This window comes from Phalaenopsis equestris, unplaced genomic scaffold (assembly GCF_001263595.1).
Source record: "Phalaenopsis equestris unplaced genomic scaffold, ASM126359v1 Scaffold000107, whole genome shotgun sequence".
NCBI lineage: Eukaryota > Viridiplantae > Streptophyta > Magnoliopsida > Asparagales > Orchidaceae > Phalaenopsis > Phalaenopsis equestris.
Genome location: NW_018164549.1, coordinates 6,027,206 through 6,042,688, shown reverse-complemented (window position 1 = coordinate 6,042,688; position 15,483 = coordinate 6,027,206). Strand labels below are relative to the sequence as shown.

At 38.1% G+C, this 15,483-nt stretch overlaps 2 protein-coding genes across 4 annotated transcripts; one reads left to right on the top strand and one right to left on the bottom strand.

Moving 5' to 3' along the window:
* The first annotated feature begins 135 nt into the window (after positions 1-135).
* On the top strand, positions 136-8,646 carry LOC110020869 (probable purine permease 11). Of its 3 annotated transcripts, none has more exons than XM_020719140.1 (2): positions 136-280; positions 7,378-8,646. In XM_020719140.1, the coding sequence occupies exon 2, from the start codon at positions 7,420-7,422 to the stop codon at positions 8,464-8,466; it is 1,047 nt and encodes a 348-aa protein (XP_020574799.1). In that variant the 5' UTR covers positions 136-280; positions 7,378-7,419; the 3' UTR covers positions 8,467-8,646. The 3 variants fall into 3 exon arrangements, with proteins under 3 accessions (XP_020574799.1, XP_020574800.1, XP_020574798.1); XM_020719141.1 differs by having other exon boundaries at positions 7,200-8,646; XM_020719139.1 differs by having other exon boundaries at positions 7,148-8,646.
* A 5,232-nt stretch (positions 8,647-13,878) lies between these two features.
* Positions 13,879-15,181, bottom strand: LOC110020811. Its single transcript, XM_020719058.1, has one exon. The coding sequence runs from the start codon at positions 14,817-14,819 to the stop codon at positions 14,067-14,069; it is 753 nt and encodes a 250-aa protein (XP_020574717.1). The 5' UTR covers positions 14,820-15,181; the 3' UTR covers positions 13,879-14,066.
* Positions 15,182-15,483: the final 302 nt, after the last annotated feature.

Below are 15,483 nucleotides of genomic sequence, written 5' to 3'. Positions count from 1 at the left end.
ATATATATAATACTTTTTTTTCATAAGTATTTAAATCCCAAAATGTTTACAAAGTAGTCATAAAAAAATTTGCGGAGTATTTCTTTTATGTATACCAGCAAAACGCCAACCATATAGTTTTGGTTTTTTGCTCGACCAATTTTAAAGAGCAATCTCATCTACCAGGTCCCCTTCCTCCCCCTTTCTCCTTATTTCATCCTTTTAACTTCAATCTTATCTCATTTCTGCTTTTATGATGAGCATTCCGGCTTCATCCCGCAGATACTTCGGCTTCTCAGAGGTTAGTAAGTCTGTTCTTCTTCTTCTTCCTCCCAAATCCCCCTCTATGGATAGTCATGATTTTCGCTATAGCAAAACTATTCTACGAACTTTCTCCACCAGCTATTTCGGCCATTGCTTGTATCAGGGCATTCCTCCCACTTGCAAAGAAACTTCTTTACCTTAGCTGGCTCTACTATTTGGCATCAGATTCCTGTTTCCTGTCACCTACAGACTTTCTTTTTCCCTGAAATCATTAAACTTAGTTAGGGTTCTGAGAATTCGAGTGCAAAGTAAATGGCTGCAGATTTATCATGTTTACTGTATATTTTGTTGAGATTTTATTTTATTTGCTTCACTTTCCTTCAATCCAAACAAAGACTTGGGATTTTCGCTAACTTTTTCTGCTTTCTGCTGACCAAAAAAATAAAAAAAACAAAAAATCTATATATGGGTGTTGAAAAGTAGCTTTCTGACTCTATGAAATCCTATAAAAGTGTTTTCATCAAATTAATCTCGCTATTTGATAAACTATTATTTTAACTAACAATATATTATCTCCGATTAATTCATTATATTATTTTTTTCATCCCGAAAGACCCACGATGGTAAAGTAATAAATTACTACCTTAGTGTTGTACGAAAATCTAGTTCACACACACAGATAATAAATAAGAATGGCAGGAGTAGATACTTTAATTTTGTATGTTGAAGATCCTAAAAGAGAAATAAAATCACAGGGTCTAACCCAGTTGAAAAAATTCACTACATAATTGAAGGTAAATAGACTCACTATTCTCTTGAATGAGAGAAATAGAATTACAATATTGATGTATAACTATAGTTGATCAACAACAATAGTTGTAATCGATCGAAAATGTCATAATCGATTGTTGTGAAACAGCAAGTCACTATGAATGTTGTAGACTAGTTGTAGCATCAGCTTTCATAAAATCTCTAGTTGAAAGCCGTGATAGTAGTTGGTCATGTAGCTCGTAGATGGTTGCTTCGGAATGTCAGTTGGTCATGATGCCCTAATAAGGAGCTGTGGGGACTATGAGATATATAAGTCGCAGTTGGTTACATAGATCATAGTGGTATGTTGCAATAACATCTGTAAGTTATAGAGGCGATAGTTGGGAGCCACGTGAGGTATGTATAACGTAGGTCGTAGTTGGTCACAAATGTCATTGTAATGAGACACAATAACATACGTAGGCTGTAAAGGTCCAAGTTGGGAGTCGCATGAGTTGTGGACCATGTAGCCCATAGTTGGTCACATGGGCTGTGTTGGTGAACTGCAATAATATTCATAGACCGCAGAGGTCATAGTTGAGAGTCGCATGTGCTGTGGACCACGTGGGTCTATGATGTTTTCTACAGGCCACCATGGCCGAAGTTTGGAGCTATGATAATGTTTGCAGGCCATATAAGTCAAATTTGGGAGCTGCATGAGCTGTGGTAATGTTTGTAGGCGGCAAGGGCCGGAGTCGGGAGTTGCACAAGTTGTGGTAACTTTTGTAGGTGACAGAGACCGGAGTTGGGAGTTGTACGAGCTGTGGTAACGTCTGTAGGTCGCAGGGGCCAGAGTTGGGAGTTGGATGAGCTATGATAATGTTTGTAGGCCACAGAGGCCGAAGTTGAGAGCTACACAAGTTGTGAACGTCTGTACGCCACAGAGGCTTGAGTTGGGAGTTATGTGAGTTGTGAACCTTGTAAGCCATAATTAATCATATAGGTCGTAGTCAGGAGCTGTAAGAAGATAAATTCAAAAGTCTGGAGAGGGTTTTCTTATGTGGGGTGCATTATTACACTATCTTCAGGATGTATTATTGCATCATTTTCAGAGTGCATTATTACACCATCTTCAGGTAACTTTGACACACTATTTTTAGGGTGCATTGTTGCATCGTCATCGGGGTGCATAGTACAAAACATATTTTGGAATGTTGTGATGCTCGCTATGATTACACAAGGGGCTTCGGCGTAAAGAGCAAGTGAAAATCGATGGTGGGCGATGACGGCTGGTGATTTGTGGTCGATGTTTGTTGACCTCTACAAGAACTGACGGCATTAAATGGATCATCAATGTAGAGCACAGGAGTTTTACTCATTCTTCTCCTGGTTCAATGTCTACCCCTCTTCTCAAGAGGGGGTAGGACTCTTTTTATAGAGTTCGGGCTACAAATAAGAAAGAAATCTAGACCGCTCTCATCAAACGTCTTAAATTGGTTCCCTTAATTGGGCGTCATTCAAGGGACATTTGAATGTTTTAATGATGTCATGATTTGTGCTTGTTGATTTTGACTTGTTGAGAAACTTGATTAGCCTAGAAGTTTGTGAAATTTAGAATCCGTTTGACCTTTCAATTAGGCATTGAAATCATTCACAGGTGGATCAACTTTGGTGTCATTAGGTTCGTCTCGTTGATCTAGTTAGTTTAATTGTATGTTTGCTGCAACTAGAGTTTTGGATGATTATTAATTGAAGATCGATCATTTTTTGCAATAAAAATTTCTTTGAGATTTGTGCCACACCTCAATATTTTTGTTGGATGATGAAAATTTATTGATGGTGTTTTAGTTGCCCCCTAATTTGACTTGTCGAGAAGCATGATTTGACTATGACTTTGTCAAATTTATAATCTATTTGACTTTCCAATTAGACATTAAAATATTTCGAAGGTGGACCAACTTTGGTGTCATTAGGTTTGTCTCGTTGATCTAGTCAGTTTGACTGTTAGTTTGCTAAAATTGGAGTTTCAGATGATTATTAATTGAGGATTGATCATTTTTTGCAATAAAAATTTTCCTGTAATTTGTGTCACACCTCGATATTTTTGTCAGATGATGAAAATTTGTTGATGGCGTATTAATTGCCCCCTAATTTGTGTTAGGTTAGTTTTGCTCCCTGAAAATACTGGGGATCTATGTTTTTGATATTTATCTTTTTTTACAAGAATTATGTCTATAAAAATAATATTGATCTGGGACGTTGGTTCGAATCACACCTATCCAACTTAATTATTGTTTTGTTGGCGAGTTCACTCTGGCCATTGGACCGGTTCTGGGTCACGCCTGAGCATCTTAGGCCAGACATCGTGTTGATGGACCCACAGGGTGGGCCGACGGGTCCGCGCATGTTGGCTCAGTAGAGTGGTCCGTGGGTCACTTCTTGGTTGCCAAACTTCCGGGGGATCGCCATATGTGGACATAAATCCTGTAAAAATGGCTCAAGTGCGATCAAGAAGGTGAAGAAAAAGTGGATAGGTGGATATAGGCGGGCTAGATATGACGGTGGATACATGTGGGCTAGATATGACGGTGGATTCAGGGGAGCTAGATATGAGGGTGGGATTCAAGGGGACTGGATGACAGAGATCAAGTGATTCGGTGAGGCGGTCCAGCTGACATGATGGTGGATCCAAAGGCCCATATTATGCGGGATCTAGGGGCCATATCAGCCCAAAAAAAAACATGATTTAGGCTCTTATGATATATAAAAAGAGGCCCAAGCAGAGTAAGATCTCAACAAGGTGAATGACAAAACCCAAGGTGAGTAAGAGGGAGCAAGGCCTCAAAGAGATGAAGCAAGAGTCACAAAGGGGAGCTGTAAGGTGAAGAAAGGGGAGCAAGCCCTCAACCTCAAAGAGCTGAAGAAAAAGTGGTGTTTCCCACTCGTTTCAGAGGGATTCTTCGTGAAGGAAAACTGGGATTTCCCGACCAGAAATTTCAGAGGGAACTCTTATAAAAAACTTTTTATTTTTCCGGTCATTCTCGCTGCTCATTCCAGATGGGATTCACCATTCATTCCCTAAAATGTAGTCTATAAAGGATCCTTTGGTCTCCCAACTGCTATTGTGTTTTCTTCAAGAGACTTCCTGCATTGTGAGATGTCGAGATTAGGAGAATCCCATTCGCTTGAGAATCAACAAGAGCACCAGAATTCTAAGGAGGTAATGTTGATACCATTTGGAGATGAACTTGCCCTTTCATCAAGTTAATGCAAGACCGAGCTTTAAAAAGATTGACCACCTCTTGGGTGAGCACAAGAAGTTGAATAACTTCTTGATCAGAATGGGGAGACTTTGCAGGCTTTTTGAGTAAGGATATTGGCTCTAGCAGAAGAGAACATGAAGCTACGGACCTCCTGACGAGGAGGAGGATTTTGTAGTAGATTAGCACCTTGTGTCTGTATGTTTGTGTGTGTGGCTTGCCCTTGGCACTTTTGTGACAATGTTGTCAGCGTGTTGGTTTATGTAGCTCTTTGTTTGATTTAGGAAATATGGTTGCAAGTATACACAAGAATGATGTTTGGCAACTTATTAGTTGTTGCTTTGGCACTCTTTTTTTCCAATAGAGGTGTTATTCATATGAGCCTGTAAAGCAGCCCATTATTAAATTTTAAAGAGATCGGCTTCTTGATTGAGTTGAGGAAGAACTTCAGTATGGTCGAGGGTGCTAAGTGTTTTTTATGTTGAAAGTTGTCCCCCAACTTGGATTTGATTCTTAATGACTTGATTTCTGAATGAAATGTGTGATGATTATCCCACCTCAATAATACCTAGAAAGTTAACGTGAATGATCTTTCGAGACTGCAGTAAAAGATTATCTCCCAGCATAAATGTAGTTCTCTATAGAGATGTGAGAAGACTACTCAACCATAATAGTATATGAGACATTAATTTGAATGACCTTTTGAGATTGAATTGGAGGTTGCCCCCACATCAAAGAACTTGACATCTTAGACTTGAAGACAATGTCGAACGACACTTTTTTTCCCACCGACGACGTCAAAGTTTTGTGTGTCAGAAGATTCTCTTTGGTAGAGTAATAAATTATCATGTTAGTGTTGTACAAAAATACAACACACACACACAAATAATAAATAAGAGTAACAGTAGGAGACACCTCAATTTCTTATATAAAAACTCTTCGAAAGGGGAAAATCACAGGGCTTAGTCTAATTAAAGGAATCTACTACATAGTTGGAAGTACATGGGCCCAATCTCTTCTTCAAATAGATTAGATGGAATTAAAATGTTGATATAAAACTATAGTTCAACAATAGTAGTTATGACGATCCACAAAGGTCATACTAGATTGTTGTGAAAGTAGTAGCCTGTTATGCATGTTGTAGACGGTGGTTGTAACTTCAGCTTAAAGTAGAGGATGCAATTGAATGTCTTGATCGTAGTTGGCCATATATGCCAAAATGGTTTTAGGAGCATTGGTTGGCCATAGAGGTTGTAACATGCAGTTGTGGGGGTTGTGTCATGTAGGCCATAGATGGTCACATAAGTTGTAGTAGTAAGTTGGAATGTCATTTATAAGCTACAGAAACCGGAGTTAGAGGTGCATGAGCCGTGGACCACGTGATTCTTAGTCTGTCACATGGGTCGTAGTAGAGAGCTATAATAATATTTGTAGGTCACAGAGGCCAGAGTTAGGAGTTGAAAGAATATTGACCATGTAGGCCATAGTTGATCATGTAGGCCCTGATGCTAAACTATGATGACATTCGTAAGCCACCAGGGTCAGAGTGTAGTGCTATGATAACATTTGTAGTCATAAAGGTCAAATGTGGGAGCTGCTTGAGTTGTGATAACGTATATAGGTCTTAGAGGCCAGAGTAGGGTGTTGCACGGGTTGTGATAACGTCCGTAAGCCTAAAAGCCAAATTTAGGTGTTGTATGAGCTATAGACCTTGTAGGTCATAGTTGGCCACATGGGTAGTAGCGGGGAGCTGTAAGAAGAGAACCTTCCGGAGAGGGTCTCTGTATGAAAAGTGCATTGTTACCCCATCTCTGAGATGTGTTTTTGCAACTCTTCAATGTGTTATTACACACTCTTCGGGATGTGTTGTTGCACCATCTTCAAGGTGTGTTGTTGCGTCAACTTTGAGGTGTGACGTACTGCTCCGACAGATGTTTTCCTATTTCAGAGCATGTGCTGAGATATTACAATGCATACTATAATTTCATAAGGGACTGTGTTACGAAGAATAAGTGGTGGTTGATAGTGGTCGACAGTAGCAAGCAAGCGATAGTCGACGAGACTGCAGGATCGGGTGGTGTTCACTAGACCTTCGGTGTAGAACACGGGGATTCTATTCTTCTCCATGTTCTGGTCTTTTTTTGGTTTAATGTCTAAGTATGGCTTTATTTATAGAATCTACATTGCAAATAAGGAATGAATGATATCAGAATTGAGTGATCTTGGTTTCGTTGGAATTTTCTTGTCGAGATTTTCAATTTGACTATATGTTTGTCAAATTTTAAAATTGTTTGACCTTTCAATTATGCACTAAAAGCTTTCAAAACTGACTTAACAACTTGATTCGGACTTGAATTGGCTCGAATTGGTCCAACTTTGGTGCCTTGAGTCTTCCTCATTGAGTTGGTCGATTTGACTGTAAATTTATTGAAAGTGGAGTTCTATCTGATTATTTATTGGAGTTTGAACATTTCCGACTAAAAAATGGCCCCAAGATTAGTGCAATGTCTCGAGATTTATGCTGGATGATAAAAAATTATTGATGATGTATCAATTATATTATAAATTAGAAGATAAATATAATATAAGTATATATATTTCTTTCTTTTTATGTATCAAATATATATATTTCTTTCTTTTTATGTAAAACATAAATAACTTCATAATGTTTAGAGAACATAAAAAATATCACCAATATTACTGAAAGATACTTTTTCATGGATATATATTTTAAAGCTATTTATGGACCAATACATTATGAATTAAAAGATAAATATAATATAAGTATTAGATATGAAATACATAATGATTGATAATATTTTAAAATAATATATTTACTACACTTTACTCTTTCACTCTCCACTTCACTAGCTTAACACCTTCCAACTCAACAGAGCAATTCTAAGGCTTCGTTTGAGAGGACGCTGAATCTCCGTTATATTGCAGTGAATGCCGACACTTGTGAAAGTTTTTCTTTGATGAAACAGCACTGCCTCCTGAACGTGTTTTTCACAAGAATGCTGAACGACCAACTTGCTTCAAATGAAGCCTAAATATTACCATTTTAAGCAGCTTTTCTTTGCAGAACAGATACAATGCACTAATATCGCTTCTATCACTCCAGGAAGACACAAACCGCTCCATTCGCTACTAAAAGCCCACCTTTATGCCCCGTCGCTGGACTTGGTGGCTCGTGTTGGCCATCTACATCATCCTCCTCCTGGCCGGCCAGACGGCCGCTACTCTGCTACAAAGATTCTACTACATCCAACGAGGCAACAGCAAGTGGATGCAGACTCTTACCTTCTCCGCAGGCTTCCCAATTCTCTTCATCCTTCTTCTTCTTTCCCCCTCCATCTCCTCTTCCCCAGATGCTAAACATTCCCTCATCAAGATCTCCCTTGCATACATTGCCATAGGCCTCATTACAACCGCAGACAGCCTAATGTACTCATACGGTCTTCTCTACCTCAATGTTTCAACCTACGCCCTCGTAAGCACAACTCAACTCGCCTTCAATGCCGTCTTCTCCTACTTCATCAACTCAGAAAGATTCACACACCTTACCCTAAATTCAATCATCCTCCTCACATTCTCCGCCGCCATACTTGGTGTCCACGACGATCAAGACCCTTCATCATCTTCCAACATATCTGGTGGGAAATATGTGCTTGGCTTTATGCTAACCTTGACCGCCTCCGCTACTTACTCCTTCATCCTCTCGTTAATGGAGCTGACGTTCCAGAAAGTGATTAAGAGGCAAACAGTTAAGGCTGTTTTAGAGATGCAGATATACACTGCACTTGTATCCACTGTGGGAGCAATGGTGGGGCTTTTTGCGAGCAGGGAATGGAGAGGATTGAGGGGAGAAATGGAGGGGTTTGGAAAGGGAAGGGTGGCGTACGTGATGACATTGGTTGGGGCTTCGGTTGCTTGGCAGGTTACTAATTTGGGATTGATTGGGTTGATTTTTCAGGTTTCTTCGCTTTTCTCCAATGTGATCAGCACTTTGGGGACGCCCATAGTGCCAGTTTTTGCAGTTTTTCTGTTTCAGGATAAGATGGATGGGCTGAAGATTATTTCATTGCTGTTGGGTTTGTGGGGATTTACTTCGTATTTCTACCAACAGTACATTGATTATGTTGCGGAGAAGAAGAAGAAAGAGTTGCAGGAAAGTGGAATGGCCATGGAGAATGAGATGTCTGCAGCTTGATGAGATAGAACTAGGGGTAAGGTATGGATTTTTTTTTTTTTTTTGTACGAAATTAACCTGAATTTATGTCATGTATACATGACATTAACAAAGATTAGTGTATGAATGACTGTTGCCTTCCGAAATTCACAGAATCCCACCAGAAAAATGGGAAGAAATGTCATGAATATATTGAAAAGATTTGATTTGCTGAACATCTGAGATTTTAGTTTGTTTTGTGAGACTAATGGTTTGTTTGGGATCAATTTTTTTTTTTTTTTTTTTTTTTTTTTTAGCTTTTATTCTTAAAAATAAGTTTGTTTGTTTTATGTTTTACATGTTTATAATATTATTTTTAAAAATAAATTAACTTGTTCTTAAAAATACTCAAAAGTAACTTTTAGATGCTTAAATGCTTTAAAAACAACTAATTATATTCACAAAATGTCAAACATGCTTTGTTTCAAAAATAAAAATAAATCGAATAAAATAAAAAATAAAAAACAAATGTGAGCCCAAACATCCTTCAAGTAAAATTATTTCCTTACACTTATTTCTAGTCCATTACTTCATGAACTCTTCTAATTTCAAAAAAATCTTATCAATAGATTTGAACATGTTGGCGTCTGTCATAAATCATAACATATAAAATGTTTAGGCCACATGTTATTTGTAACATTGTGAAACTAGAAGGCCATATATTCTGGCAATGCAGGGTGTGATGAAATAAATTGTGCATTTTTTGTATTTTCAAAAGAATATTGAATGCAAATGTTAACTGAAATAAAAAAGAAATATAAAATTTATATCATAAAGATAGTGGGGGGGGGGGGGTGGGGTGGGGTGGTGGGGGGGGGGGGGGGGGGTGGGGGTGGGGGTGGTGGGGGCACTGTAAGTCCCTCATATCAAAGGTTTGGTCCCACTGTAGCGAGGGGGCTCTGAAATTTTAGGCACATGACGCGGGCTCTGATCATGGGGCCAAAATGCGCATGGGAAATCGATATTTGGCCACTGTCAAATATCGATTCCCTTTGTAATATATATACATATTAGAATAAAAATATATAAAAGAAAAAAAAATGAAGGAAAAGGATGAGCTATTGATGCTTGATCGGTTTAGGAAAGAGGAGAAAAGAATGATGGGGTTTTGTTCCTCTGCTATCAGATAAGTTATGGAGAATGAGGAAGAGAGCGGGGAGAGAGAGAAAAAAGGAGCTTTTAGGATCTTGGTTGTGAACGGGTGAGTGAGATGAGGCATGGTAACTCGCAACTTTTCAACCTCAATTTATAGAGATTTGAGATGATTCAGGAATGAGCAAATTCAAATAGGAGGTGAAACAAAGAAGGAAAGATAGAGAAATCTCATGGGAGATTGCACAAGGTTCAAATCCAAAAGGCATCAAGAGAATAACACAAGATTCATGCGATTCATGAGAGAAGGTGTGGAAGGATATCACAATATCTATGTGACTATGTTATTCACACGATCAAAAGAGAAAGGCAGTTCATGTGACTCGGTGGAGGGAGGGGAAGAGAAAACTTTGGATCTTACAAATTACTCTCTTTACAAAGAATTTAGTCCCCGAATTTATACCTTAGTTACAAAATAGTTACAGAAGAGAAAACTTTGGATTTGCAGTCGTCCTTTCCTTGACAGCGATGTTTTCAACGAACCTCGATAGGGTCAATCGAATAACCTCCAGAACTTATTGATCCAACAAATTGCATTCAGCCTCATCCATCCTTTCAGGTATTTTTCCCAATAATGGAAGATTAAGTTTCTTCTCATAAAGATAATCCTCTATCTGCATTCTCCAGTAACCAAAATTTGTGTCATCAAACTTATTGATCCTTGAAACTTTCACTTTGTCTGCAGTCATCATTCTTCCTCAGATCTGAACAAAGCTTTGATACCAATTGTTGTAGTTACGAGATCTAGATATACACTAGTTGATGTGGTATATATTAAATCAAACAGAAGAACGATCGACGAAGCGAAAAATAGAACGAGAAAAAAAATCACACCATAAAAGAACACACAGCGGAACACATAGATTTACGTGGTTCGGCAAATTGCCTACATCCACGGAGTTGCAGAGGATTTTACTACTTGAGGAAATTTACACAAGTCGATCACCTCGACTTACAAGAGGAATTTCTCACTCTTCGTTGCTCTCTCTCTCTTCTTCTCTCTCTATTTTTCTCTCTCTACACCGATATACACCAATAAAAACTCTACACCGAGATACACGTACAAGAGAAAAAAACTCAATTTCTCTTCTGTCACAAGCCACCAAGAAGAAGCCTAGGAAGAACAATATTCTTCTTCTTCCTTCTTTTTTTTTCACCGCAAGAAACTACTCCTCCTTGCACTTCTTCTCTTCCACTGCCCCGTGGAAGCCTGAAGAACTCTTCCTCTATCCTGAGGAAACCTGAAAAAGAAACAAAAAAAAGTGTCTGTCTTGACTTAGAAACTTCAAAGGAGAAACGTGCTCTTTGTTCGCAACTTAAAGGAGACTGAAAGCGGCGTCGTTTCGCGATCTTGGAGGTGGGAGCAGCGGTTATCGCGAAACCGCAGATCGTGGTCGCGACTCTTCGCTATCGGGAGAGCGGGAGCGGGAAGGATCGCACCGATTCGCGAAAACAACCGAAGTCTCGCTTCGCTTCGCTATCCGGAGGCAGGTAATCGGACTCCAACTTAACAATACATAGATAAAAAACAATGAGTAATTGAATTAACCCTGCCACAACTTAATTATCATAACTACTCGGAACAAGTAATAAAAACTAACGTGCGGGTACCAACAAGTCCAGTTGATAATGCCTTGGAAGTTCATGAAAAAGTCTCAACATCTCGCCCACACAATAATAAACTTTCATTTCGTATACTTCCAAGTTAAGACAAAGTAATCATTATTCATATCAACTTTAATGATAGTGATTAATTAACAGATTAATAAATTCCCTATAGATCACATTATATGACCTTGTATGTTCCACATATCTCTTGGTGAAGAAAACAACCATCTTTTTTTTCCTTTGTGGATTTCTGACTAACTCATAACATACTACCTCTAGGCTCTTTTCTCTTTACATTCCTGAATTTATTAATTACCTCAAGTATGCACAGTCCATTGTTTAAATAAAGGCTCCGTTTGAAGGAGCTTCGGCCAAGCTAGACACAATCCAATGTTTAAATAAAAGCTTTGTTTGAAGAGATTTGGCGAAGCTCCTTTACACTTTATGTTCGAGCAATGGAGAAAGGCATTAGTGATTCAAAACAACAAAATAATGCTGTTAATAAAAGCTCTTCACCAAACGAAGAATGACATGTTCTCCGGAATGGAACAGAGGTTGAACGTCTGCTCTAAATGGGAAAGTTTCGTTTAGCAGGTTGAGGGTGCGAGTGCAACACTCTCACAGTACGGTAGGAGTATTTTTATAATTTCATTCAAAATTATATTTATATATAATATTTGTAACCCCATGGGAACTATAACTTTACTTCTGGAGTGAAAACCTCGACTCTGCTCCCAAAAATATATGTATATTATTAAACCTCGTAAAATCTCTTGTGTTCTTCCAACTTCATATGATCTTTCACTTAAAATTCATCTCACCTTATATGTATCCGAACGGCAGCATGTCAAGATGTACAGTTGTTGACTAGTTATACTACTAATTTCTCCGAGTTGAAAACGAGCCATCCCGAAGAGTACACGTACGCACTTCATTGGATGAGCATCACTGTCGTATATCGTCTAATTAATCTCTCAACAACGCTGCCATACACATCTTTAATGACACAGATTTCAATATCCGATTCTGATAGTCCTCGTCTTTATTTTTATGTATTTACATATCTCCCCCATAATTTTTATGTAATATTTACATATATAGCCGTTTGATATTTTAAATATATTCAAGGAGGAGGATGTATGCTATTTTTAAAAAGTTGTAAAAATGTTATTTTTATGTGATATTAAAATTTTGCTGATACATGTATAAAAGTAAAAATTTAGGTGTGAAATATATAAATACATAAGATTAGCGTGCTATGCATGTAAATGTCGCTTTATTTTATTTATAATTACATTAACAAAAATTAAAATATACTTTTTAATGTTTGTTGCAGCGGCCCGTCGCAGGGGAAGGTTGGCCGTAGGTCACATCTAAGGGTCCGTTTGGAGCAGCTTGTGTATTTCTGGATAAGCTGCTTATCCTGAAACCGCGGTCTGCGTTTAGTGTAAAAACTCAAACGCAATTTCGGATAAGCTAGTGAAACGTGTAAAACAAACAGTACGGCGGCGTTTTCAAAACGCCGCCCGCACTTATAAACTGCCCTAAACGAACCCTAATTGAGCCTTAGCGCTAGTATTATTTTTTAAAAAATACTAAAAATATTAAAATTAATTGGAATATTTATGAAAATAAGCCGATTTAATATATATATATATATATATATATATATATATGACGAAAATATTTTTTTAAAAATAAAAAAAACGTAGAAAAACGAAATAAAATAATCCGAAATAGGGTCTAAATAAATTTGACAATTTTGAAAAGCACAAGATAATTTAAAGTTCTCATAATCCATGCATGATGCATCAACAGCTAACTTGCAAGAAATAACACGCTAGTCAATTGGCCAAGGGCTCCTTGGTTATTTGTCTAAAAATTATTTTAATTAATGATAAACTTATTTTAAAAAAAAATTAAATTTAAAATATACCATATAATTCTTTTTAATTTGTACATCTAATATTTAATATGTATTTACAATTATTTTGATATTAAATAAAATGGAAATTTACATACCTAGCACTCAATTCTTATGCATTAACATATCTCACATCAAAACTCTCATTTTTACAAACAGAGCACATTTCCTTTACTATGTATAAAATGTCGGATTGGGCTTTTTGGTGTCAGATATATAAATACATAAAAAATGGGTGTTATGTATGTAAATTCACCTAAATAAAAAAAAAATCATTATTATTTATTTTTTTAAAAATAAAAAGCATTTTTTTATGTATAAATTTATGATATATAAATGTAAAAATAAAAATTTAAGAGTTTGATATATGAATACCAAAAAAATGTGTGATGTGTATGTAAATTTCCCAAAAAAAATCATATAAATAAGAAAAAAATTTATTTTTCTCTCAAAATTTTCATCATATAGAAATTTTAAAGTTTAGATTCTTTTTACAAAAATATATATATATATATGTGTGTGTGTGTGTGTAAATTTCTCTATGTTATGAACCAAAGTAGGAGCTAATGCGAATGGAATGCAGAAATAATTTTTCTTATGCACAGAAGCAACCTAGTTTGACATACACTGAAATATTAAGATTTCAGACAATATCTCAACATTTAACAGAAAAAAAAAAGTTTTAATCTAAATAAAAAAAAATTGTTTCATACGGACACCGCATGCACATCCAACTTTTACAATATAAAGCCGACTAAAATATATTTTTACAATCGAGATCGGACACCACATGCTTGTGAAGCATCTGCATATGCTGGGGAGCATCTGCATGCTATGTATCCGCATGGAATAAATTTTCGTTCTAAACAGGGCTCCCCAAAAAGCTCCACAGAAACCCTTACCGGAACTTACCAAAATCAGCAATCTTCCTTGACCGATTCGGCCCGAGAGCGTACGATCCACCGGCTGAAGCACCACCATAACGATTGCGCTGAGTATTAGGACCTCCCCGGAGCTCGCCGGAAAATCCGACTTCCGACGGCACCTGATTCTTACGGTTACCCGGGCTCGGCCTCATCAAAGGGCTAAAACAGAGCGAGAAACCCATCAATCTGTAATTTCTGCGCGGTTGACGCCCACCGTAATGGTTCACGTCTTGCTGCCTCATCGGAAATGGATCCGTGTGGTATCCGCTCTCGGAATCGAAATCCGTCGACTCTTCTTTCTCGACCGGCGACATCCCACGGCCGCTCACCCTCTCATCCACCACAAACCGCGGCGGGGATCTCTTCTTCCTCTTCTGCATCCTCCGCCCACGAATCATTGACGAAATCCACGATCTCGTTCTCGACGGCTTCGCGAACTCCGAATCAGAATTCGTCTCTTTGTGGACCGAATGAGTTAACAGAGATGATAGAAAGGAAAACCTTCCGATGTGCTTTCTCCGGCCACCAGCGCCGTCGGAGTCGGGATCGGCGGGACGGAGGCCGAAAGATTTGGCGGTGAATCGACCGAGATTACGGCGGCTCGTCGGCGAAAAATCGGCATCTCCGGCGTTAGCAACAGCGGCGGATAGGTTTGTGAGGCGTTCTCGGAGGCATGAGGCGCAGACCCCGGTGCCGGGATCCGAAGGGTGGATTTTGCACCTCATCGCTCAGTGGTTCCCGCCATTGATGGGTTTTGGAGGAAAATCTAGGGATTCATTGATTGGGTAATCGATCGTTCAAGCTTTGAAGAAGGAAAATGGGCATGTATTTATGTTTATATAGGGAACATGCCATTTTTGTTACGGTGTTCGCTGGAAACTCCGTAACTTGCACGAAGATCTATGAGGAAGAAATAACTACGGCTAATTCAACGTATTTGAAGTCAAATGATCCCAAATTCCAAAGCACTGGTCTCTCGTTTAATAAAGATTAGTGTCACACATCAGTGCTGGATCCATGTGGAATAAAAAAGTTCAGAGGAATCGTGCTTCGTCTTCTTAAAAGAATTGCAGAGATATTACCCCTTACGTGTGGAGAATCTAAACTCAGTTTTTGGGGGGTGTATAAAGTAGTTTATTTCATTAATGAGTTTATATTTAGTTATCTTCATCAAAAAGGTGTCTTCAAACATTAAATTATCCCGAAAAGAACAGAATGAAGGAAGCATTTCAGTCATTTATTGTAAAAAAGTCGACTTTATGTGGGACTGACTCAACGGAAAAGTCAATTTTGTAAGTCTTCGGCCATTCTGCATAGATCCGAAAATTTCTCATCAGGGATCGAAGATGGTCAATTAGGCTAGATCAGCCGACCGAAATTACCCAATAA

Bases quoted from the DNA above. Each gene is read 5' to 3' on its own strand.
- LOC110020869 (XM_020719140.1), top strand. From the start codon at position 7,420: ATGCCCCGTCGCTGGACTTGGTGGCTCGTGTTGGCCATCTACATCATC.
- LOC110020811 (XM_020719058.1), bottom strand. From the start codon at position 14,819: ATGAGGTGCAAAATCCACCCTTCGGATCCCGGCACCGGGGTCTGCGCC.